We start from the raw sequence: 24,495 nt of genomic DNA on the forward strand, positions 1-24,495 counted from the left end.
CGGCGTTCGAAAGAGCGTAAAAAATAATGACGAAATCACTTCGGTCAATTTTTTGGTCAGGTCAAAGGTCAGGTCACCAGAGGTCATTGAAGGCGAAATTTCGCCGATTTCCAGGTCGAATGTCGAAAATTTCCAAGAAGCCAACGCATAACTCGGGAACCAATAGAGCTACAGCACCGCGGAAAAGCGCATTCGATAGCCCTATTAACGCCCTTTCTGAGTAATCCTCTCAGATTTGACCTAACGTCAACGGTTTTGCCTGCAGGGGGCAAAAACTGCAAAAATAGCCGATTTTTTTCGAAAACAGTTTTTCTGCAATAACTTTTGACCCAAACCTTGTACAAGCTTACTTTTACCGGCATCGTGTTCCTCTCGTCAAGACGCATCGAATGAACTATAACTTGACCTTGAAAGGTCAACTTGAAAATTTGACCTCAGGTCAAGGTCATGACCTGACCGGAAAGGGTCATGTTGCATATCAGTCGATCCGTATCGTCGAGCTGAACACATTTAAGGCGTTTTCATCGCTCTAGCATGCCTCTATCAAAAGTTATTTGCGAAAAACTGTTAGATACCATTCGTGACCTAAGATGACCTCAGGGCATAAACAAGGGTCACGGACACCATTTTCAAGTTCAGTGTGTCTAAACCACTTGTAATTCGGTGTTTGGGAGTGTTTATAATGTCTTTCATCCAAAAGAGGCGCATTTCAATTTTCTCCCATTGACTTATAATGGGGAGGTCGCAAAATTGACCTGACCTTAGGTCATCGATATCAAAATTCTGAGATATACATTTTGTACATGCTCTTGCTCTTAGCAATCGCTGAAAGTTTCAAAGCGATCGGTCACTCGGTGTAGCTATGACAGACATTGAAAGTTTTTATGAGGTGAGGTCACTTCAAGTGACCTGGTGACCTGACCTTGAATGACCTTGGTCTGAAATTTTCACAACATGTGTAGAATTGATGTATGATAAGGTGTACCAAAAACGGCGGCGCTCCGCGCCGCCGTTTTTGAGATATTCGCGAAAAACCACAAGGGGGGGTGTTCAAACACCCCCCCAGCAGGGCGCGGGTTAAATTTATCCACTCAGAAAATGCAAAAAAAGAACGCTGGTACCAACAGTCACCCCCAACCGCGGCCCTGCTTGAGCTATGTATCATTATAAAACGATGATCGTAGCGTTTTGCTAGAACCCTTCAAATTTGAACAATGGATACAAAGCCGAACAATTAGCGCATGCACACTGTAGCTTTACAGTGGCTTTGTTGCTACTTCAAAGAAATGCAGTTTTCTACTTATTTGAAGACAATTTTTCTTTCAAGGCTTCATCGTTACTTTCACCAACCATCCGTAAAAGATTGATAAGGCTCACGAGAGTTGAGACTCGGAAAAAGAAACCAGCATAACATTGACACCTTGTTCTTCCACTCTAGGTCGGTAACTTCTACGCGAAGAGTTTTGCTCAGAAGGAGGAGGGCCTGCGGCTGCTGCAGTCCACGCTGCGGGCCGGCGAGGGCGGCGTGAAGCCGGACAAGGTGACCCGGGCCGCCACGCTGCTGCTGCAGCGGTCACTGCGGGACAAGGTCTACACCGTGTTCCAGCTCACTGCCGAGACGCTCGACTACCTCACTGGGCCGTACGCCAGCAAACACAAGTGAGAGCAGGGTCCCGCTGGAAATGCAACCTCAGTTATTTCATCTCAATCGCAACCCATTGTTAGGTACAAACTGTTAGTTGGGAGTAGCTCGTCTGCTCGAAGTGCTGCATAGCTAAGAATTGCCGCATCTAGTAAATATGTTAACTCTTTAACATTTTAATTTATCACGTTCTGCTCGATTCGGTTCACATCAGCGCTGTTTACTTTGGTCCTGCCAAAGTAAGGTAAGTAAAGATGATAAATATGCCGGCATGTATGCCAATCGCAACTGTCGTCTGCCGTTACAGGACGTCCCGGCGAGAGCTAAGCACGGCCATGGAAACGCTGCTACCGGAGCTGATCCAGAAAACGGGGGACAACGCCACGCGAGTGCAGTCGCTGGCCGTGGAGACGCTGGTGCGACTCGCCGAGGTGGCGCACGCGCGCCAGATCCCCGTCGTGGCGGCGGCCATGACGGCCCCGCTGAACGGCGCGGTCTCGGCCAGGATCGCGCAGGCGCGACTGGAGGTGGTGGAGCAAATGGTCACCAAACACGGACTGAGTTCAGAGCCGGATAGGTGAGCATGTCTTGTGTGATTTAGGGGACAATGCATGTTTGTCTGAACATTGTTTAATTTACTTTTTTTATTTTACTTAACATTTACGCTTGCCAGTTTTGCCATCTGCCCTACCTGACAATCAGCTCCCAGGCTGCGTTATTACTATTTACTACATAGGTCATAGTTGGCCATGGGCCGGGGCCCCTCTCCCTTGAAGTTTGGTTAGTATTTATTCAATAGGTCAAATCATCATTGTTCATATGTACCGGATATGACAATGTTTTCTCCAGAGCAACATGGCCTCAGATATGGGCCTGGCCTGGCTGTGGCCATGCGTCGTAGTGTTGTGCAGTATGTGCAGTATGCACATAAATAGGTATTTGACTGTTGCCTGTTGGTCCGTCTTCGGCAGTCCCATGTCGGAAAAGTCTGACCGTGTGTGTGGTGTCCTCCTGCTGTGTGCTTCTGACTGCCTTTCTAACCGTCTGCGACAGCGCCATGTCGGTGAAGGCGGTGGCCCAGCTGGGCCTATCGGCCGTGGAGAACCCGCACGAGACGGTGCGCGCCGCCGGCACCCGGCTCATGATCCTCATCTACCCCGAGGACAGAGCGCTCGTCCGCAGGCTGCTGCCCACTGACACTAAGACGCGCAAAAGCCTCACTTACCGTACCCTAATCTCTGAATTCGATAAGATGGACAAAAAGGTAAGGTAGATAGAGGAAGGCTGATTCGCTCTGCTGCTGCTGCTGCCTCTGCTTCGCGCTTGGAATGTCACGCTCCTAGGCCTTCAGGCAGTTTTCGGACTCCACGGAAGATGCTCCGATAACCAGCGCTTGTGATTGCAGTGTTACATTTATCATCGCTCGAGTAGCTCCGAGGCTGGAATGCTCGCCAGATTAGGCTGCCTGACATTTCGCTGCTAACTGTATAAACTAGCGCGCACTGTGATATAGCTCTTAGTCTCTTGTTTTAGCAGGGACTCGTCTAATGATTGTTAACGGGTAAGGGGAGGCAGAAAACGTCGGGCTCAAAATTTCCTCAAACAAACTTTGCATTCTAATGCTTGCACGAATTGTGCAGGAACGTTTGAACTTGAAAGCACCTTAATATCTTGCCAGCCTCACAAAAGTGAGATAGGGATGTTGGCGCAATGGCTGGAGACTTGAGCTGGCGCTTTAACACACAATGCATTTAGTCAACTGATGTTCCTTAACCCGCGCCCTGCTGGGGGGGGGGGGTGTTTGAACACCCCCCCTTGTGGTTTTCCGCGAATATCTCAAAAACGGCGGCGCGGAGCGCCGCCGTTTTTGGTACACCTTATTATACATCAATTCTACACATGTTGTGAAAATTTCAGACCAAGGTCATTCAAGGTCAGGTCACCAGGTCACTTGAAATGACCTCACCTCATAAAAAGTTTCAATGTCTGTCATAGCTACACCGAGTGACCGATCGCTTTGAAACTTTCAGCGATTGCTAAGAGCAATAGCATGTACGAAATGTATATCTCAGAATTTTGATATCGATGACCTAAGGTCAGGTCAATTTTGCGACCTCCCCATTATAAGTCAATGGGAGAAAATTGAAATGCGCCTCTTTTGGACAAAAGACATTATGAACACTCCCAAACACCGAATTACAAGTGGTTTAGACACACTGAACATGAAAATGGTGTCCGTGACCCCTGTTTATGCCCTGAGGTCATCTTAGGTCACGAATGGTATCTAACAGTTTTTCGCAAATAACTTTTGATAGAGGCATGCTAGAGCGATGAAAACGCCTTAGATGTGTTCAGCCCGACGATACGGATCGACTGATATGCAACATGACCCTTTCCGGTCAGGTCATGACCTTGACCTGAGGTCAAATTTTCAAGTTGACCTTTCAAGGTCAACTTGTAGTTCGTTCGATGCGTCTTGACGAGAGGAACACAATGCCGGTAAAAGTAAGCTCGTAAAATGCTTGGGTCAAAAGTTATTGCAGAAAAACTGTTTCCGAAAAAATCGGCTATTTTTGCAGTTTTTGCCCCCTGCAGGCAAAACCGTCGACGTTAGGTCAAATCTGAGAGAATTACTCAGAAAGGGCTTTAATCGTTTGGATGGTTGGCATGAGTGAAGACATTATAGTCAAAATTGATGTGAAAATGATCAATAACATGCCAAAAATTGTATTGGTTCTTTAGTTTACCAAAGAGAAACAAAAGAGACAAGCTTTCGACAACACTGTCATCATCAGGTCTGAGTTTTTGAAATTTCTTTACACACTTCACAACATACAAAAACATATTCGCACGCTACAGTGATGGAAAACATTCCTCCGTTTGTATGTAGGTAGATGTCGAGATCCAGATCACAAAATGCTTATTTCAATATGCTTACAACGTCACATGTCACAAGTGCTCATACAAACAGATATCACACCATGCAAGTAACAAAAAATGAACACTACTTTCTGGTTCGTAACCTACCAAAAGTCACAACAACCTAAACGATTGGCCAGGACTGTGTGAAGGTATTTAAGTTTGGGTTGATATCACGGATTTTCATAGATTCATCAATTTTATTGTCAGCCACGTCACGGTTTCTGCTCAAAATATCTATATGAAAGTTGTTGTTCATTTCCTTGTGACTAAGTGTCGGGTGTCTATCTAAGGCATGCTCACCAAGTCCGGTACCTAGTCTTCTTAGTCTGGCGTCAGAAAGGTGCTCGTTAAATCTCTCACGAACCGGTCGCGACGTTTCTCCGATGTAAATATAAGGTTTGTCCTGACATGTTTTACAAGTGATTTTATATACGACATTTTTTATGTGGCATTTCCCCTGAAGACCGTTCGGGCACGTGTGACACCGGGTTTTGCCGCGGCAAAGCGGAGGCTGAAGGGCAGATCTGACCAGTTTGCTTTTCACCGTGGGTCCACTCTGCCAAGCCACCCTAAGGTTAAGCTTAGATGCCCTGATAATGCCATTGACTCGATGACACACTGTTTCATTGACGTAAGGGAGCCTCATATAAGTCATCTGCCCTGATTGAGCGTTTTTCCTATCATGTTGTGCCTTTCGTTTTTTGTTGTTTTTAAAAGTTCGGTCAATGATGTGCTCAGGATATCCGTTTTCTAGGAAGAGGTGCTTGATTTTGTCCAGGCTGCGTTGCACAGCAGATGGGGAAGAGGATACCTGGACCGCTCGTTTCGTTTGGGAAGTGAGGACACCTAGCTTAGTTTTCATGGGATGAGCCGATTCATAATTTAAAATGATAGGGGCAGTCATGGGTTTGATGAACAGCTCTGTTGTGTAAGTGCCGTTGGGATGACAAACAACTTCATTCGTTTTGGGACTGATTTTTACAAACAAACGGAGGGCATAGCAATGGGGAACAGGCTTGCGCCACCGCTAGCTATAGTTTTCATGCACAACCTAGAATCTAGCTTTGTAAAGAAAGTACTTGTTAGGCCGAGCATCTTACTAAGATATATTGACGATTACTTCGGAGTATGGGTACATGGCATCGAAACTTTACTTGAGTTTTATGAGAATATCAACAGCTTTCATCCAAAAATTAAGTTCACCTTAGAGCACACGTACCACACAGGCAACATCTCATTTCTTGACACTATGGTTACGGTTCATCCCAACGGCACTTACACAACAGAGCTGTTCATCAAACCCATGACTGCCCCTATCATTTTAAATTATGAATCGGCTCATCCCATGAAAACTAAGCTAGGTGTCCTCACTTCCCAAACGAAACGAGCGGTCCAGGTATCCTCTTCCCCATCTGCTGTGCAACGCAGCCTGGACAAAATCAAGCACCTCTTCCTAGAAAACGGATATCCTGAGCACATCATTGACCGAACTTTTAAAAACAACAAAAAACGAAAGGCACAACATGATAGGAAAAACGCTCAATCAGGGCAGATGACTTATATGAGGCTCCCTTACGTCAATGAAACAGTGTGTCATCGAGTCAATGGCATTATCAGGGCATCTAAGCTTAACCTTAGGGTGGCTTGGCAGAGTGGACCCACGGTGAAAAGCAAACTGGTCAGATCTGCCCTTCAGCCTCCGCTTTGCCGCGGCAAAACCCGGTGTCACACGTGCCCGAACGGTCTTCAGGGGAAATGCCACATAAAAAATGTCGTATATAAAATCACTTGTAAAACATGTCAGGACAAACCTTATATTTACATCGGAGAAACGTCGCGACCGGTTCGTGAGAGATTTAACGAGCACCTTTCTGACGCCAGACTAAGAAGACTAGGTACCGGACTTGGTGAGCATGCCTTAGATAGACACCCGACACTTAGTCACAAGGAAATGAACAACAACTTTCATATAGATATTTTGAGCAGAAACCGTGACGTGGCTGACAATAAAATTGATGAATCTATGAAAATCCGTGATATCAACCCAAACTTAAATACCTCCACACAGTCCTGGCCAATCGTTTAGGTTGTTGTGACTTTTGGTAGGTTACGAACCAGAAAGTAGTGTTCATTTTTTGTTACTTGCATGGTGTGATATCTGTTTGTATGAGCACTTGTGACATGTGACGTTGTAAGCATATTGAAATAAGCATTTTGTGATCTGGATCTCGACATCTACCTACATACAAACGGAGGAATGTTTTCCATCATTGTAGCGTGCGAATATGTTTTTGTATGTTGTGAAGTGTGTAAAGAAATTTCAAAAACTCAGACCTGATGATGACAGTGTTGTCGAAAGCTTGTCTCTTTTGTTTCTCTTTGGTAAACTAAAGAACCAATACAATTTTTGGCATGTTATTGATCATTTTCACATCAATTTTGACTATGAAAGGGCTTTAATAGGGCTATCGAATGCGCTTTTCCGCGGCGCTGTAGCTCTATTGGTTCTCGAGTTATGCGTCGGCTTCTTGGAAATTTTCGACATTCAACCTGGAAATCGGCGAAATTTTGCCTTCAATGACCTCTGGTGACCTGACCTTTGACCTGACCAAAAAATTGACCGAAGTGATTTCGTCATTATTTTTGACGCTCTTTCGAACGCCGCCTTCCGCGTATCGCTACGTGGCCCAGGAGCCGAGTTACAAGGGGGGTGTTCAAACACCCCCCCCCCCAGCAGGGCGTGGAAATCCAGGACCCCCAGCCGGGCGCGGGTTAACCCGCGCGGGGCTGGGGTCTCCAGCCGAACGCGCGGGGCTGGGGGGGGGGGGTAAATTTTACCCCCCCCCCCTGTTATCTCCCGAACTAATGGTCCGATTTGGAAAATTCAAACGCCAATCGAAAGCTCTCGTCACGAACTACTAAAAACATGTACTTAATTTAAAGTTTGAGGTCAAGGTCAAGGTCAGGTCAAGGGTACAAATTGCAAGTTTCTACAGTATTGGCCTTGCACCGTAGTTGCCGAAGAATGGAGTCATGGACTGAGACTGATCACCCAAAACGTGTTCTTAGGCTACCAAGACAATATTCGTTGCATACAATATCATTCAGAGGTCAAGGTCAAGGTCAGGTCAGGTCAGGTCAGGTCACCAAAAAACAAAATATAGAAAAGGGCATGTGCGACACATGTTTTATGGGTCATTTTACTCATAGAATTCAATAGGCACACTCAATAAGTGATATGGACCACCTCTGGATGAATTTCAGGTCGAGGTCAGGTCAAGGTCAGGTCAAGTGAGGTCAAATTTTGAAGTTGGTTGTTAAGGCCTAAAAAGGTGTCTATCTGATGCAGTTTTTCACGGCGAATCGAATGGTGCTATTTTTGTTTCCGTACGAGGTCTAGAACTTCCAAAAAAGTCATTTTTCAAAAAAAAATTGTGTGTCGTGACGTCATAAAATTTTGAATAACGCCCACATTTTTGAACCGATTCTTCTAAAATTTGGTATGTAGGTGCACATAGACCACTTCTCTGACATATATTCCGGTTTTTTCGATAGACTCAAAATTTTGGATTTTATAATGATTTTCCCAAAAAAGTCAGTTTTTTGAAAAAAAAAAAATTAGGCCAAAATCCAAAATTTTCAAAAAACCGAGATAGCCATTTGATAGACAAAGTAAAATTACGTATTACCTTTTTTGTTACGTCTTGATTCCTTTAAAAATGAAGATGTTAGCGGCGTTTGAACTTTTGCCGTTTTTGAGGCGAAAATGGCGAACATGACGTCACTAAAACGTCAATTTCTCAAAAATTTTCCGACGGATTTCGCTCAAATTTTCAGGGAACGTGTCAAATTGATGTAAGAAAAGGTACTGAAAGTTTGGCGGCGCTGCGCGCCGCCGTTTTTGAGATATCGCAAAAATTCGCGAGGGGGGTAAAATTTACCCCCCCCAGCCCCGCGCGGGCTAACCCTAGAACGCCTGAGGTTTTTTCGAAGTGCACGCTAAACGGCTTGTCGTAGCGGGCTGAAATTTTCAATACCCTCTGGGGCAACCTTTGCGCATCTTTTTCCGAAAAAAAAATTGTTCGGGTCATGTCAGGTCACGGAGTTATGACGTCATAAGAGGTACAGCCTCCGGCCGACAGTTACCAAACGTGTGCGCCGAATCCCTAGGTTTTCTGCCGGTGATACCCACATTGTTTGATGGATCATGATGAAACTTCCCATGCATGTTGGGGCAAGCCGATTGGCTATCGTGTGGTGCAAGAAAATTGACCGGGTCAGGTCAGGTCACGGAGCTATGACGTCACAAGAGGGACAGCGTCCGGTACTATTTTTGAAAAGCGCCCGAACCACTATTTTGCTAATTCTTGTCACCTCAATGGGAATATGCAGCAATATTAGCTTCTATAGGGAGCAAATGGACCTCCCAAATCCAAAAATACAATCAGATTTCAAAAATTTAAATTTTGATTTTTCGAATTTCTGCCGCCGACTGTGACCTTGCCGACTTCCGGCGCTCCCAACGCGCCATTTTTAGAGCTAGGGAAACGAAATACATACCAAACGATAGAGAATTGATCAAGGAACACGATAGTGAAGGTTTCAAGTCGATATCTCCCACCGTTTTGTCGCAATCGCCGCGGAAAGTTGAAAAAGTTTGATTTTTTCGGAAAATTTGACTTTTGACCGGTCATAAGTAGGTCAAATGTTGACCTAGGACCAAAAAATATACCACCAATCGCGAGATCTCGTTGAGAGCAATCCGTTGGTTTTTTCCGCTAAGCTCTACGACCTTCCGTTTCGAAACGCCAGGGGGGGTCGTAACAACCCCCCCCCCCTGGTCGTTCGTGTTATGAGAAATGGCCTGGTCGTGCGAGGGTTAACCCGCGCCCTGCTGGGGGGGGGGTGTTTGAACACCCCCCTTGTGGTTTTTCGCAAATATCTCAAAAACGGCGGCGCGGAGCGCCGCCGTTTTTGGTACACCTTATCATACATCAATTCTACACATGTTGTAAAAATTTCAGACCAAGGTCATTCAAGGTCAGGTCACCAGGTCACTTGAAGTGACCTCACCTCATAAAATGTTTCAATGTCTGTCGTAGCTACACCGAGTGACCGATCGCTTTGAAACTTTCAGCGATTGCTAAGAGCAATAGCATGTACAAAATGTTTATCTCAGAATTTTGATATCGATGACCTAAGGTCAGGTCAATTTTGCGACCTCCCCATTATAAGTCAATGGGAGAAAATTGAAATGCGTCTCTTTTGGACGAAAGACATTATAAACACTCCCAAACACCGAATTACAAGTGGTTTAGACACACTGAACATGAAAATGGTGTCCGTGACCCTTGTTTATGCCCTGAGGTCATCTTAGGTCACGAATGGTATCTAACAGTTTTTCGCAAATAACTTTTGATAGAGGCATGCTAGAGCGATGAAAATGCCTTATATGTATTCAGCTCGACGATACGGGTCGACTGATATGCAACATGACCCTTTCCGGTCAGGTCATGACCTTGACCTGAGGTCAAATTTTCAAGTTGACCTTTCAAGGTCAAGTTATAGTTCATTCGATGCGTCTTGACGAGAGGAACACGATGCCGGTGAAAGTAAGCTCGTACAAGGCTTGGGTCAAAAGTTATTGCAGAAAAACTGTTTCCGAAAAAATCGGCTATTTTTGCAGTTTTTGCCCCCTGCAGGCAAAACCGTTGACGTTAGGTCAAATCTGAGAGAATTACTCAGAAAGGGCGTTAAAAGGGCTATCGAATGCACTTTTCCGCGGCGCTGTAGCTCTATTGGTTCCCGAGTTATGCGTTGGCTTCTTGGAAATTTTCGACATTCGACCTGGAAATCGGCGAAATTTTGCCTTCGATGACCTCTGGTGACCTGACCTTTGACCTGACCAAAAAATTGACCGAAGTGATTTCGTCATTATTTTTGACGCTCTTTCGAACGCCGCCTTCCGCGTATCGCTACGTGGCCCAGGAGCCGAGTTACAAGGGGGGGGGGTGTTCAAACACCCCCCCCCCCGCCCCCCAGCAGGGCGTGGAAATCCAGGACCCCCAGCAGGGCGCGGGTTAAGCGTCGCCGGCTCTATGACGTAGATCATAACAAAAGCGACATCTTTTATGCTACATTTTCATATGTTTATCGAGTAACAAGCCAATTTATTTCATCCGAACTCACCATTCGTTCTTGAATTAGGTGACCACAGTCTCGACCCCTGCCCAGTTGCATATAAAGAGACGAGTCCCTGGTTTGTTGTGGTTGAGTTTGTAGACGCTCACGAATTTCAGTCAGTATTATAGCTGTAAATAGAAAACCACTGGACGCCAATGTGTGTATGTGTGGAGTGCCGTGCTCAGACCAGTTGCTCAAGCTCTACAAGCTCAGAAGTTAACAAATACGGCAAGTACTTTATTAGGTGTTTGCTGTGTCTCCGTCTTCGTGCGCCACATCCAGGTCAGACCGGAGTAGGTACAGGGCTTTGGCAATTCCACACATTCAGACAAAAGATTAAAAGGACTAATTCGTATTTTCTATCCTTTCGGAAGACAAAAAAGAAGAGCGATACAGTTACCCACACAACTTTGCAGGTAAGTTTATGTTGCATATCAGACATCACATTTTCGAGCTCTCATATTTCTATTATATTCTTCCTTCACATGCAAATAATAATTTTTACGAATTACAACGACCTTTCTCATAAAGAGCGTTTCAATTTCAGCCTCGCATGGCTCACCACGATTAATTGTTCCAGACAGTCGTGGACAATACGTGCTTCACCATTTCATTAACTTTTATATGGCTCTGTGTCATCAAGGGTTATGTAGGTGTGCTTAGGGAAAGACTGCCCGAGTGCAAAGTTGACACGAAAGCTGGTCATTATCGTGTTAGCCAAAGTAACAAGCGACGCACCTGCTGGCTGATGGATACATTCGAACGGTGTTCGTGTCAAACCGGATCATACCACCGCGCCCGGCTGCCCCGCCGCGCTGGTCCTATCCCCGGGCCGCTGGCCACGTCCCGCTGCTCCCGGCAGCTGGAGCGGCGCAGCAGCAGCACCGTGCCGGCAGTGCTCAGTCTGGACGGACCGGCCCCCCTGCACGAGGTCGCCGACGGCCAGCAGGCCGAGCTCAGCCGGGCGGTGCGCTCCAAGTCGCTGGCCAGTGTGATCACGGATGTCGAACAGCCCATGGAGCAGGACGAGGATGATAGGTGAGAGCGAGTGGATGGATGGATGGATAATCGAGCAACTGAGTGAGTGATGACGTGGGTGTGCAGACTGCAGTGTGCGTGTGTGCGCCGTGCGCGTGTGTACGTGCGTGCCGGTATGTGCGTGTTCGTGACTCGTCTGTGTGCGTGGCCGTGTAGGATTCATATCATCTATCGATAAGCCGATTAGATGCATTGCACACAATCTACTCAGTACTCCTTAGTGTCACCTGGGTCTAAGCGTTGACCGGAACGCTGTTCCAGAACGTGCGTTTTCTGCGGAGACATCAACGACAAGTACGTCACCGATGACGGGATGGAGTACCATTTCTGGAAGCACTGCCCCATGCTGCTGCGCTGTAAAAACTGCAAACAAGTGGTCGAAGTAGCCAGCTACACGGAGCACCTCCTGAGTAAGTGTGTGCAGTGTGGCCCAACATCCATGCATCCAGATAGCTAAGAGCTATCTGGATCTAAGAGCTTTGGCTATCCAGATAGCTAAGAGCGTCAGACCATGTACTAACCTCCATTTACATCCTTACGGACTTATGGACGTATGGACTTACTACACGGTACACCGTTCACGTCCAAGCAGGTCTCTGTTTCACGGCACTGCCCTACAGCGCGCTTCGCGTAGCGGTGTATTGGGTTTCCATGGAAGCATCAACAAACTCGGACGCTCACAACGCTTAAGCGTCTAGGCGAATTCGTCTCAAACGCCGCACCAATAGGTACTGTAGCGCAGCGTAGGGCACTGTAGCGGCGAGCCGTGAAGCAGGGCCGCGGTTGGGTGACTGTTGGTACACACCTAACCAGCCCAGGCCGCAGTACCTGTACAACTAGACATGGGATGGGTTGACCCGAAAGTAGGAAGCCGATATTTCCCCAACAGCACAGTTTGGCTACTAGTTAAACTCACGGTGACTATAAATAAACTAAAATTAAACTAACGATCAAACTAACTAACGATCAATCGTGAACACAAGTTACTGCAGGCTGAATAGAACGCTTTACTGCCGATTTTGACGAGAAAGGCAGGGCAGGTCCGAGGCATCACTAACGCAGTGCGTGGCGGGGGTTCATATCAGTGAGTGTATGGCGTGTGACATCAGAACATATCGGAATACAGTGTGCATCAATAATACTTCCATGCCAATATCTTCAGGTGAATGCAAGGATCACGAGAACTACCGTTACTGTAAAACATGCCACGAAGCGATCCCGGTACAAGACTACGACGCTCACATATATGCAAACAACTGTAAACGTGAGTGCTTCTCATATTCGTCGCATGTGGGCCCTGAACATTATATAACTTAACAACTATGGCCTGTAGGACCATTAATTTTTCATCACTATAATGACGTTCGGTGATTGGAGCATGGCTGCACTCAGTCCCCAAAGAACCCTAAAACATTTTAAAAGCAAGAAAGAAAACAGCTATTTAATATAAACTAACAGTAGCCTGCAATCGACGCCATTCGCACTTCGCAGTGCAGCAGTAAGTACCCAGAGTGTGTGCTCCAAAGTCAGATGGAGTCCGGAGAAAAACATAAGCGGCAGAAGTGCCACCAGCAGCCAGCACCATATTGTCCATGTCTTTCCAGCCCTGTTCCCAGGTGTGTTGCCCTGTTTGTGTGTATGTGCTGTAACCAGGCGTGTGTTGTGCCGGCAGCGGGGAGGTCAGGCCCAGCCGGGAACCGCTGCCCTCTCTGCCACCAGAACACACCGCCCTACGACGCCGGCTGGCGGAGCCACCTGGTCGCCGAGTGCCCGGCCAACCCCCGCAATAACAAACGTAAGTGTCTGGCCAACCCCCGCAACAACAAATGTAAGTTTCCGACCGACCCCCGCAACAACAAATGTGAGTGCCCCGCCAACCCCCGTAACAACAAACGTAGGGTGTCCGCGACCGATCCCGGCAACAATAAATGAGTGTCCGACCGAACCCCGCAACGACTCTGATAGCTATTGCAACGAGTATCCGACTAGCCCCCGCAACAGAAACTGTGAGCCCAGAGCCAGTCCCAGCAGCAACAAATGTGAGTCCACCGTCCACTCCCAAAACATTGTTGTGAGCTCATCTCCAACCCCCGTTACAATAACTGGGAGTTTAGAACCCTCCTCGGCCCCCACAACAATGACTGCTAGTCCAAAGCCATTCCCCGTGGCAATGGCCGTGAGTCGGCTAAACCCCGCAACACAAAGTGCGCGGCAGACCTAATCACCTCATTCCAGCTCGCTTGCCGATTTGAAGCGGTTTTCAGGGAAGCCGACATTTAGACGAGAGTGCAAAGAATGTATGCATTGCCAACACTATATCCAAAAGTCATCAAGCCTGAATGATCCAGTGCGCTTTAGAGTAACATTTGCTTTTCTTTCACGCCGTTGACCCTGTAGCTAACGACTCTCAGCCTTTCATGACCATGTCGCCTAAGCGGCAGCGTACCGGGTCTAATGTCAATACCCGACCTCGACGCATATCGATCTTAGTTCTTACGATTCGTGTTCAATTGTGTGTTTAGCTGTTAGGCTCAGCTATAATATGTTGTTCATTGGTGTTAGTTTCGTATTAGCATTAGTGAGCAGTCGTCTGTCAACGTGTGATGAATGCTGCTCGTATATAAATTTTGCATGAAAAAAGTAATACATAAATGTACTTTATGAATTCAAAGGGGGTTATGCTCCAGTACCTTATAGCATACTGCATGTGTCCTGTTTTACAGTGTCCAGCGCCCTTGTGCGTCTCCACGGGCACAGTCGAGGAGCTGCTGCGCGGTCCCCGCCAACGTCACAGCAGCCGCCACCACCGGCACAGCAGTCGCAGCGGCCGTCCGCTCTGGACAGCGGGAAAAGTCGGACGGCTCCCTCGGAGGAGCCGGCCGACCAGAGGCAGCCGAGACGGGAGCTGGTCCCGCCGACCTCCGACATGCCGGGCCGGTTCAGCTTCTCCAGCGACGCGCCGGCCTACCTGCGCCAGCCGAGCCGCAGCTCGTCCATGGCCGACCTGCGCGAGATCCCGCTCGCGCTGCCTCCGCGGCGGCACAACTCCACCAGCGATCTGGGCGACCAGCCGACCCTGCTCGGCAGGAACCTCAGGGATAGGCAGAGCCCTCCGGAGGGAAAGAAAAGGGAGCCCAGTCCACGGCGAACTCCTCCGAAAAGCCAGATGACTTCCAGGGAAGCCAGACAGCAAATATCCACACCGAGAGAGGATGTGGTGCGCAGCTCTTCCAGAAACCGAGACAGAAATCAAACTCGGCAGAATAACGATCAAGCCACCAGACCAAGTGGAAGATCCCCCGCCGCGACCACACCCAGGGAGGGCGGTGCCCGAGACGACAAGCGTCGACTTGAGCGGGACCAGCGAGATCAAGATCCGTCTCGTCAGAAGAGGGACAGGGATGACCGAGGACGGGATAGGAACGATAGGCATCCGCCGCCTAACAGTAACCCGAGCCGACCCGTCGGTGGTACGGCGAGAGATAACGCTACCACTCGAACCCCGGGACGGGATCCGCAGAGACGAACAGAAGCAAGGAAAAGCGGCGGAGACGGAAACAGGAGCAAGCAGGGAGGGCGAGATGACAGGAAGACCTCAGAGCGGGACCGAGGGTCTCGGCTGAACAAAGACGACAGTGCTGGAAGTGTTCGCTCTCGCCGGACCGGAGAGGAGAGGGTGAAACCAGCACCAGTGCGAGGCAGGTCTCAATCCCAGAAGCCCAGCGGACGAACAGAGCTGCGGGCTGCCAGGCTGAGCGACACGCGGAGGAGCAAGTCCGTCACCAGGAACACACCTCCCAGGCGGCGGTAGACACGAACGCTCACACAGTTCCCGCACAGCATCTGAGGTTCGCGGGTTGCTTCACAACCCTAAGGCCAATCAGGGCGGAAACAATATCCCTCGCCATTAGCAATTGGATGGCGTATGTAATCATAAGCAATATTCTCTTATTCGTGCGAGCTAGCTATGCCTAATCGTGTTTGTATTGCTGATGCTACGAGGGCGTAAACAAAGCAAATGTTCCTGAGGAGCTAGCACAGGAGCGTGGCCGTGCAATCACTTAATTGTTGGGCTCGCTGTCTCCAGATGTTTATTTTCCTATCACTTGCGTGTTGTTGTGCAGCCTGTTGTCATTGGTTACGTGCTATAAAGATAGTTATATCGTGCTATTCCTGTGAACGACGAAGAAGCCGATTATATTATAGATAATCGTTGATGTCAAACCTTTGCGCCATTTGGAACCTTATTGAGGGTGAGAAATCGCAACACAACAGCTATATTAATTTAAATGATCTACACTTAAAGGTAGTGTGCCACCTTTGAAAGATTTACCATTTTATTTTTCCTAGGATAAGAAGCTTCTGTTTTTACCTAATATCGCAGAAAAAATCAAAAATGGGCCTGGAATAGTGCCTTTTTCGCCTAAAACTTTATCGGTTTTTCGATATGCATAACAACTGTAGTGGGCTGAGCTGCAAACAGGCGTCGGCAACAATCGCGAATGCGGCGCACATGTGACAATAAGCAAAGGTCATTATAGAGTTACGACGTACGGGAATGAGTTATCAGCTGTCTAATCGTAGACAACACAATGTCGAGCCTTAAACTGTAAGCCTGTATTGGTATTGTTTCTTTTATTTGGCTGTCGAACATTATCTATGGTTTGAAATATGATTTTATGTAAAATAATTGATATGAAAAAGCCGTCTCTTAAGTTATGACCCCATTTCACCACACGCAAGTGGCAGAAATGACAATGATCAGCTGACGCATTTTTCTTGGCCGAAGTCAGAGCGCGCGGCCCGACGCACCACCACCGCACCACAAAGTATGAGCAGAAGTCGCGCCCAAAGCCAGGGCCCCGGTAACGTGAGGTAGCCGAGTCGGTGCAGCGTGCGCTGACCCAAGCCGGGGCCGCAGCTTTGGGCGCGGTCTACCGCATCCCCCCGGGCTATCACATGACACCGGGATCACGCGCGGCCCCGGCTTGGGTCAGCGCACGCTGCCCCGACTCGGCTACCTCACGTTACCGGGGCCCTGGCTTTGGGCGCCGTCTACCGCACCACCTAACAGGCGTGTTCGAAACCGCAGGAGATGATGATGAACGGGTTTATCGAAACTTGATTGGATGAGCATATCGGTAATAGCGATTTCAGTGTGTGCATTTATTGTTCATAGTGGTGTGAAATGTGGTTGGGGTACGACCGACAACCCGTCGGGGCGAATTTCGCACTGGGGTACTCAAAATTTGAAGAATTTAAGACGTTTCCATGAGTTTTGAAGGTATGGATAAGTTCTAAAAATCCGGTTCTCCTTATCTGGGCCATTAACTCCATACGGTCCAGGAAAGCTGGCACACTACCTTTAAGTCTTAAGAACGGACAACTAACGAGCTTAATGAGCAATCTGTCAAACAGGAAGATAGGAAGTGAAGGGACGTTGCTGTACCGCACTGTTTGTAGACCGCACGTTGCTCAACAACTGAAAACTGGCAGTGAGCTGCCTATCGCGTAGTCTGGCGCCTACAGACCAGCGGGCTGTTGAATCAATACATATGAAATGCTCGCTCACCAGTTCGCTTCTTTGGAAATGGAATGACGGGGAGTAGTCAACAAAGCTATAAACCATCCACTTAGATACATGATAGCGTTAGGCGTTGGCTAAGTTTTCACTTAAGAAAACTAGGTAACATTGTAACAGGTAGCAATTACAGATGATGTTTATAGGTGAAAAGTTTTTCTTTTAATTTTTTGTTTGCACACATTTTGTTTAGCACTCTGCTTTCGCTCTCAGAATGAGATTGAGTTGAATACAACCAGTTCGGTAGAGGCCAGCAGCACATATTTGCTACTAGATTACCAACTTACTTGATACCTCAACTTCTGTGGAAACGGAAAAGTGTACATAAGTAAAAGGTAGAAAAAGTATATATATGAGGAAGGAAAGTGTGGGCATGTGAGTCAGAATTTCAAGAAACTTCTCGCTACGAGTGAATGCGACATCTTAGATGCCAACCAAGTGAATCTCACTGGTCTCTAACCACACTGCTGAGTATGGGGAATGACCTGGATGGCTGGACTCGTGCCGAGTTCCTGCGCAGGTAAGATTGCATGCGAGAACACAGTGTCCAGCCTCGTAAATTCAGCGCCAGTCGTCAGTCGATATCGACATTGTCGCCGTTCCTAGAGCTGCCGTGGGGTTGCCAATGTTAACCACCGACAACGCCGGCCGCTGGAGCTGTAAAGCAGCGATTACACCGGCACCCGATGGCGCTGGACTCGGCTCAGACAGCAGCGACCGAGGCTGAAACGAGGCGACACTGCGACACGCCATATCAAGCAGCCATAGTTCACAGATTCCTTTAGTTCAGTTTGTTCAGTCGGTAATCAGTGTTATGAGCGCATTTCGGCCCGGCTTCCCCCTCGATTTGAATGACTGATCGGCAATAGGCATTAGGCAGCAATGCTAACTCAACCACTGCCTCGAGTGGCGGAGACTGGAGCCATGGACGCTCTCTGATGCTTTGCCTGCCCTAGGGTGTAAATAAATATTTCCTCGTATCTAGACGTCTTTCTCGTTACTGACACACCGAAGACAGTACAGACATTTACAGACATTTATTGATAGCGCATTTTATGAAACTGAGTCTGGAATCCACTACCCCAGCTGGCGGCGGCTGTGATCCGTTGCGGATTGGCTAGAGCCGAGCTTACCGCAGACGAGTAGGTACAGCTAGTGAGTGTGTGACTGATGAGGGAGATGACGCCGCCGGCCGGCTCAGGGCTGCTGCTGCGGCGGTGGCGGAGGAGCGGCGCCGTCAGCCGCCGGCGGCGCGGGTGCCGGCACCTCGGCCTCCGCCGGCGGCGGCGGCGCGGCCGGCTCGGCCTGTGCCGGGCTCGGCTGGGCGGCCGGCTCCTCGGCACTGACGTCCGCCGGCGTGGCCACGTTGTTAGCGGCCATCGGCGCCGGCGACGGGGCCGACTCGGCCGGCTTCTGCTGCTCCTCCCGCTCCCGACGGAGCACCTCCATCTGCTTCTTCACCATGTTGTTGAACGTAGCATCGTCTACCTTCTTCTCACAGAGAGCCTTCAGCTCATCGTTGAACACTTCAGTCGATTCCTCAAACTTCTGCTTTTTGGCTTCGAACTTCTCTTCGATTTGCTGCAGCTCGCCCTCGAGTTTCTTTTGGTGCATGGTGAGGCTGTGTACCTGTCGCTTCAGCAGCTGCATCCGCGGCGTGGTAACCACGGTACGCACGTCTGGCACCACCGTGTCGGAGAAGATCTCGTTGATGAGCCGGTGGTTGCGCAGGTAGCGGGCGTGCGCCACCTGTTTGACGGAGAACTGCTCGTCCTGGTCCTCCTCGTCCTCGGCCGGCTGGATGTCGATGCGCCGATCCAGGCCCTTCATCACCGTGTTCACCGGCGGCTTCACCTCGTGCACAAGCGGCGGCGTCTCCTCGGCAACCTTGTTCTTAGCCGACAGATAGGCCTGGTAGGTGGCGGACGCATGGTACTCCTTCACGGCACGCTCATATTCGATCTTCTCATTCTCGTAATCATCTATAAATTCCTGCTTCTCACTTTCCGGAAGATCACGCCACATGGAGCCGATGATTTTTCCTATCTCCCACAGCTTTAGGTCCTGATTTTGTTGCTTGACTGTTTCCCATACACTCTTGCTGTACCTCATGTAAGGCATCAGAGGTTTTTCAGGTCCTTTGGGAGGTTTTGGTGGTTGTGCCAGCACCACTGGCTTGCTTCCGACCCTTTGCGGGTTGAAGTTTGGATTACTAGTGGCCAGTGTGAAGGGACTGATGGTGGACTCCTTGGAATTGAGCCCACCAGATGTTCGCAGTCGCTGGGGCGGTGGAGCTTGGACGGGCGCCGACATGGCATTGTGACGGTAACTAGTTGGTAGTGACATGATGTACCTCTACCTGTCAATAAAGTAAATATGCAAACAATTAATACATTGTGCACATGTTTGTCTCCTGCATAACAGTAACAAATTAATCATATGGAGAACATGTCATCACTGATTAATCATACTTCAAAATAAAGCACTGGTGTAAGAGGAAGAAATTGTAGAGCTGAAAACACCATCAGCTCTTACAATATAGTCAATACCTGTCAGTCAGCAAGACATGATTACATGAACAGTGATGCGTACATAAACAGCTGAAGAGAAGGTGGCACAGTGTCAGTGGTAGGTCTGGATATGCAATTTATAACATTGTAAGCAATGAGGGTTTCTTGCACTTCACTACCTCAGTTTGGCAAACTAAACTTCTGGAATCAAAATATGGAGGCAGCAATAATTTGGTTTTGGTGGGAGGAGTCTGGAGTCATGACCATAAAGGGCATCGACAATCAATGTTCATTTTCATTTTTGTACATTCTTGTCTTCAAATGACCGGCAAGGGTTGAAAACAGGCTCATCCTGCTGATTTTTTCATAAATATGCAGAACAAAGGTATGAGCCTGCAACCCCATGTCTTTCAAAATCAAGTGAGCATTGCTTTGGTCTTCTGAATGGAAAAAGATGTTTGTTTGTTTCTTTGTTGGGGGTTAGGGGGCAGGGGCATGTCAATTACTAGGTCATTTTGCGCCAGGCAAAAAGAGCACCACAGCTGTCCATCACAAAAGTTGTGTTGAGAAAATCACACTGTGTATATTCTTATGGAATCATGAATCACATGGTACTTCATGTCCATGAGAAGTTCTTGACTCAGATAGCAAAATGGTTTATTTAGCCTTAATTAGCATTATTATAATGTGACAGCTTCAACCTTTTTGTGGAAGATCAGGTGAGCTCCTTCTTGAAACACCAGCTTCTTTTCTGATAATTGGCAATATAGAAAAGGCCTGCATTTATGCCCACATATGGTCATAAAGAATCCAATGGTTGGAAACACTAAGGTCTCCTAGCATTTTCATTTTAGTTGAATCTGATTAGTATCACAACATGGTACAATGCAACTATCTAACATTTCCTGCCAGTCAACTGCAGCATCTTACCAGTAGACACTAAAAAAATTAACGCCAAAACACCCACCAGCCACCACTCATCTCCCCAACCGACACCATTTTCATTGCCTGTTTCTTGGCCGATATATCCCTGGATTCTTCTGCCTGGGTAAATCTATTTTAATAAGCAATCAAGACCTAAAAATATGTGAATTCATTTTGAATGCCTTCATTTTTTATTCGGAAGCTTAGTTTGCCCAACTAAGCTTCCCGGAAACAGTTGAGTTGAACTAGTGACACTTCACGAGTGCTCTTTCTTTATTTAGCCTTATTGTTCATTTTGATACACAATTGATGGGGCAGTAATATACCAGCAAAAATTCAAGTAAAATTCTAAGAAATCAAGGTGAATGTGCAAAGACCACACATCTGTCTTCAATCGTATCACAACTGGGCCATTATAAAACCTTAAGTTCTCACAAATTATGCTCGAGTGGATCATATATCAGGGCTTATGTAAGACAAAAAACAGCAGAAATCACACATATATAGACGGAGTGCACAACAAACGCCGGTAGGGATTCAGTGCGACATTTTTGATTTACTGTTTTTTTACACAGCTCATTTTATTCATCGATCATTGGCAATAAAAACGTTCTGCATATCGTTCGAATGGGAATTGCATCGGGAAAATTTTCAGATCATAGAACTACTAACAGACGCACACTTTTACCAAATATTACACTCAATTAGTAGCTAGCAGCACCCAATCTTACCGCGCCGCTTCTGTCTGCTTTTTTGTTTTGTTCAAGGTTCGATTCAATGTAGTCGGGAGTCAATGGGAACGAGATTCCGAGTTGTCAGCTGATTTCGCTTATGACGTATCCAGTGCGGAAACTGCAGAAACTGATCAGTCATCCGCCGCTACATTACCATCGCGCAAAGCGCAACAATGAAGAAAGACAGGAAAAAACGTCGATTAAATTGCGGCCTGGCCCTGGCCTGACAACCTGGGCACTGAGCAGATAATAAACGGGATCGGTCACGTCACAGGGACCCAGGAGGTCCCAGACATATAGGTGCAGACATCCCCGTCGAAACGCGTATATTCGGATGCAGTATGAGCAGAGCATGGGTCCCGAAAAATTCCTCAGAAACTAGAGAAATTCTCGGACACACACGACGGGTACCATATGAATGCGGGTGAGACTAAATGCTTACTTCGAAATTTAAAGGGACCCTCCCACCTTCAAAAAAGTTAATGAATTGGCATGAAAGTGATGTCGCCCGGTTCAGAAAGAGCAAAAACGAATATCTACCAAATTTCATCGAAAAATATTCACCGGTTTTCAAGATATTAGACTTTTACTTTTGTTTACTTTTTGGGATCTCCGCTGTTCCTAGCGACTTTATTTGAAAGTGCGGCATTTGTTGCGCGCAAAGCAGCATATACCACCGCGTGCTACAAAACGTTTTAGTCAAACATTTAACGGACGTTCGAAAGCCTGATGACGTCATCAGACTCCCGTAATGGTTAAGAGATAGGGACCACGCTGGTCCCACCCTGCAAGTAAAGGGAAGAAATTTCTTGAACACCATAAAGCTGCGGGGGTTGCGACCAGGATAAATGGTGGTTTCTGAGCCTGGCCGCAAACTTGGCTATCTCAACTCAAAACTAATGTTAAGGTGGGAGGGTCCCTTTAAGCTGCGTTGCGGCATTGGCGGTTATGTGCAGCGTGTATGCCGCATGATTAGTAAGCGGCGACCACTAAATTAAAAACTCAATAGCTTTGACCTGTTTTCAATGGATAACACTGCATACCAAAAATGTCCATCGCTCTCGTCATAGGATATTTAGATCAGTGGCGGCGGAAGGTAGTTTTGGATGGGGGTGCAAAGTTTTGTCAAGGGGCCCCTCTGGAAGTTTTGCCCCCCTCCTTCATTTTTTTTTTTTTTGAGTGATTATTATTGATTTATGGAAAACGAAGATTTTGGAAAATTATCCCCATACACACAAGTTCTGCAAAAGGTTTGAAATTGCAGTGTACATACCTATCTCAAATAATGAAAGCATAAATAAGCAAATGCAGCTAGTTTTTTTATCGGCTAATCCTTTAGTCTAGCCACCACCCGCAGCGTCTCAAACCACTTTTCTGGATCCGCAGTGGACCATTGAGGGCCCTACGAGACCGTTCCAAGAAGACCGTGTTTAGAAGCCCCTTGGAAACCGACCACATAGAGACTCCTCCAGAGACCTACATGACTCCCCAGGCTGAATGAGCCCTCCGATCAGGGTCGGTCCCTTGAAAGTTGCTGAAAGGTTTCAGAAGGCAGTATAGGCTCGAAAGTCTTTTGAGGGCTCTCAGAATCCGGCATCGGACCCCAAAAAAACCTGTATGGAGGCCCTCCAAAGCCGGGATGGAGGCCACACGAGCCGATGTTTAGCCTAAGGAGCCGGTATGGAGGACTGAATAGAGGAAAGGGGTCTCAGTGGGGCCTTCAGCGCATCAACATTTGTTTGTTTTGTTGGGTTAGGCCCTTTCGGTCGACAAGACCATTGCAGAGCCGGAAGGAAGATAGGAATTAGGGGGAGACATTGGTCTGGGCAGGCACCCTAGTGAGTCGCCGGGGCTGAGCCCGTCCAAAGACAGGCCACCCAGCCCCAAGGCACTCACTGCACCCGGCTACGGGGTGCGCTCCCTCAGGAGCAGCGGTGCCGCTCCAAGGGAGCAGCCCGCATGAGATAAAGTTGCCTGTCCAGCCCGGAGGGGGGTTGCGGCGTGGAGGAGAAGGATTTCAGTATCCTGAGGATAGAAGCACGGATAGGTGAATCAACATTTATTTATTTGTGTTTGGGGCATTTCGGTCAAAATGACCATTGCATGCCCATGTGTGAACATCAATGTATTCTAATATCGATGAGTATATTTACATATTGTCTAAGTTAGAGTTTGTCGAATAATCTAATTTCACGAAGGTATGCGAAGAGGAGATCAATCAAGGGTTCTTCAGAATCGCCGAGAACAGAAGCCAATGTGAATTGTATGTTCCTTCGATTGCAATAATCGAGCATCCGTTGTCTTGTATTGTCGAATTTTCTGCAGTCAATAATTATATGTTGAACTGATTGTACGCAGTTACATAGTGAACACCTTGGGCGGGCGTCTCGAGTATATATATGGTTATGTGTATATTTTGTATGGCCCAATCGCATCCTTGCTAATATCCTTTCTTCATGTCTATTATTCCTTTTTGCGGTATGCCATACTTCAATCTTTTCTTTTATCTGTCTGAGTTGTGTATGCTGTGTTATTTGTACCCATTGTTCCTGCCATTTTCTAAAAATAGCCTGTCTTATGTTTGCTCTGATAGAGTTGTATTCCATAGGAATGTTTGTGATATTTGTAAGATTCAGGGCATTTTTGGCGTGTTCGTCTGCTTTTGTATTTCCGTGTATACCGCTATGGCCTGGTATCCAGAGAAAGTGGACCTTTTTTCTGTTGTTCGACGATATATGTAATTTGTTAAAGATGTGAATGAGAAGAGGTGATGCTGGATATGTAGCTTCTAGCGATTGAGCAACAGATCGTGAATCCGTGCAGATCATAGTTTGTGCCCAAGACTTTTCATTAACCAAATCAATTGCTTTTACTATGGCATGAAGTTCGGCTATGAATATCCCAGTTCCATTTTGTAAGCGAGTAGATATTGAATGATTTCCTACGGGATCAAAGACGGCG

General features: G+C 47.4%; 2 protein-coding genes across 7 annotated transcripts in view; one reads left to right on the top strand and one right to left on the bottom strand.

The window, feature by feature from the left end:
* LOC122368068 (centrosomal protein of 104 kDa-like) overlaps nucleotides 1-16,161 on the top strand; it is a 35,077-nt gene extending 18,916 nt beyond the window's left edge. The window contains exons 9-16 of the mRNA XM_043341693.1: nucleotides 1,439-1,659; nucleotides 1,950-2,219; nucleotides 2,696-2,906; nucleotides 11,610-11,785; nucleotides 12,047-12,195; nucleotides 12,948-13,049; nucleotides 13,458-13,580; nucleotides 14,509-16,161. Coding sequence (XP_043197628.1) covers nucleotides 1,439-1,659; nucleotides 1,950-2,219; nucleotides 2,696-2,906; nucleotides 11,610-11,785; nucleotides 12,047-12,195; nucleotides 12,948-13,049; nucleotides 13,458-13,580; nucleotides 14,509-15,596 — 2,340 coding nt within the window. The 3' untranslated portion in view covers nucleotides 15,597-16,161. The remainder of the gene's footprint in view (nucleotides 1-1,438; nucleotides 1,660-1,949; nucleotides 2,220-2,695; nucleotides 2,907-11,609; nucleotides 11,786-12,046; nucleotides 12,196-12,947; nucleotides 13,050-13,457; nucleotides 13,581-14,508) is intronic.
* Nucleotides 16,162-18,379: 2,218 nt separating this feature from the next.
* LOC122368061 (SWI/SNF-related matrix-associated actin-dependent regulator of chromatin subfamily E member 1-like) lies at nucleotides 18,380-21,851 on the bottom strand. Of its 6 annotated transcripts, none has more exons than XM_043341676.1 (2): nucleotides 21,532-21,851; nucleotides 18,380-19,725 (listed from the first exon to the last, which is right to left on the bottom strand). In XM_043341676.1, the coding sequence occupies exon 2, from the start codon at nucleotides 19,710-19,712 to the stop codon at nucleotides 18,564-18,566; it is 1,149 nt and encodes a 382-aa protein (XP_043197611.1). In that variant the 5' UTR covers nucleotides 19,713-19,725; nucleotides 21,532-21,851; the 3' UTR covers nucleotides 18,380-18,563. The 6 variants fall into 6 exon arrangements, with proteins under 6 accessions (XP_043197611.1, XP_043197612.1, XP_043197615.1 ...); XM_043341677.1 differs by having other exon boundaries at nucleotides 21,499-21,544; XM_043341680.1 differs by having other exon boundaries at nucleotides 21,522-21,543.
* Nucleotides 21,852-24,495: the final 2,644 nt, after the last annotated feature.

This window comes from Amphibalanus amphitrite, unplaced genomic scaffold (assembly GCF_019059575.1).
Source record: "Amphibalanus amphitrite isolate SeventyFive unplaced genomic scaffold, NRLGWU_Aamphi_draft 000920F_arrow, whole genome shotgun sequence".
NCBI lineage: Eukaryota > Metazoa > Arthropoda > Thecostraca > Balanomorpha > Balanidae > Amphibalanus > Amphibalanus amphitrite.

Excerpts from the sequence above, each read along its gene's own strand:
- LOC122368061 (XM_043341676.1), bottom strand. The coding sequence starts at position 19,712 with ATGTCACTACCAACTAGTTACCGTCACAATGCCATGTCGGCGCCCGTC.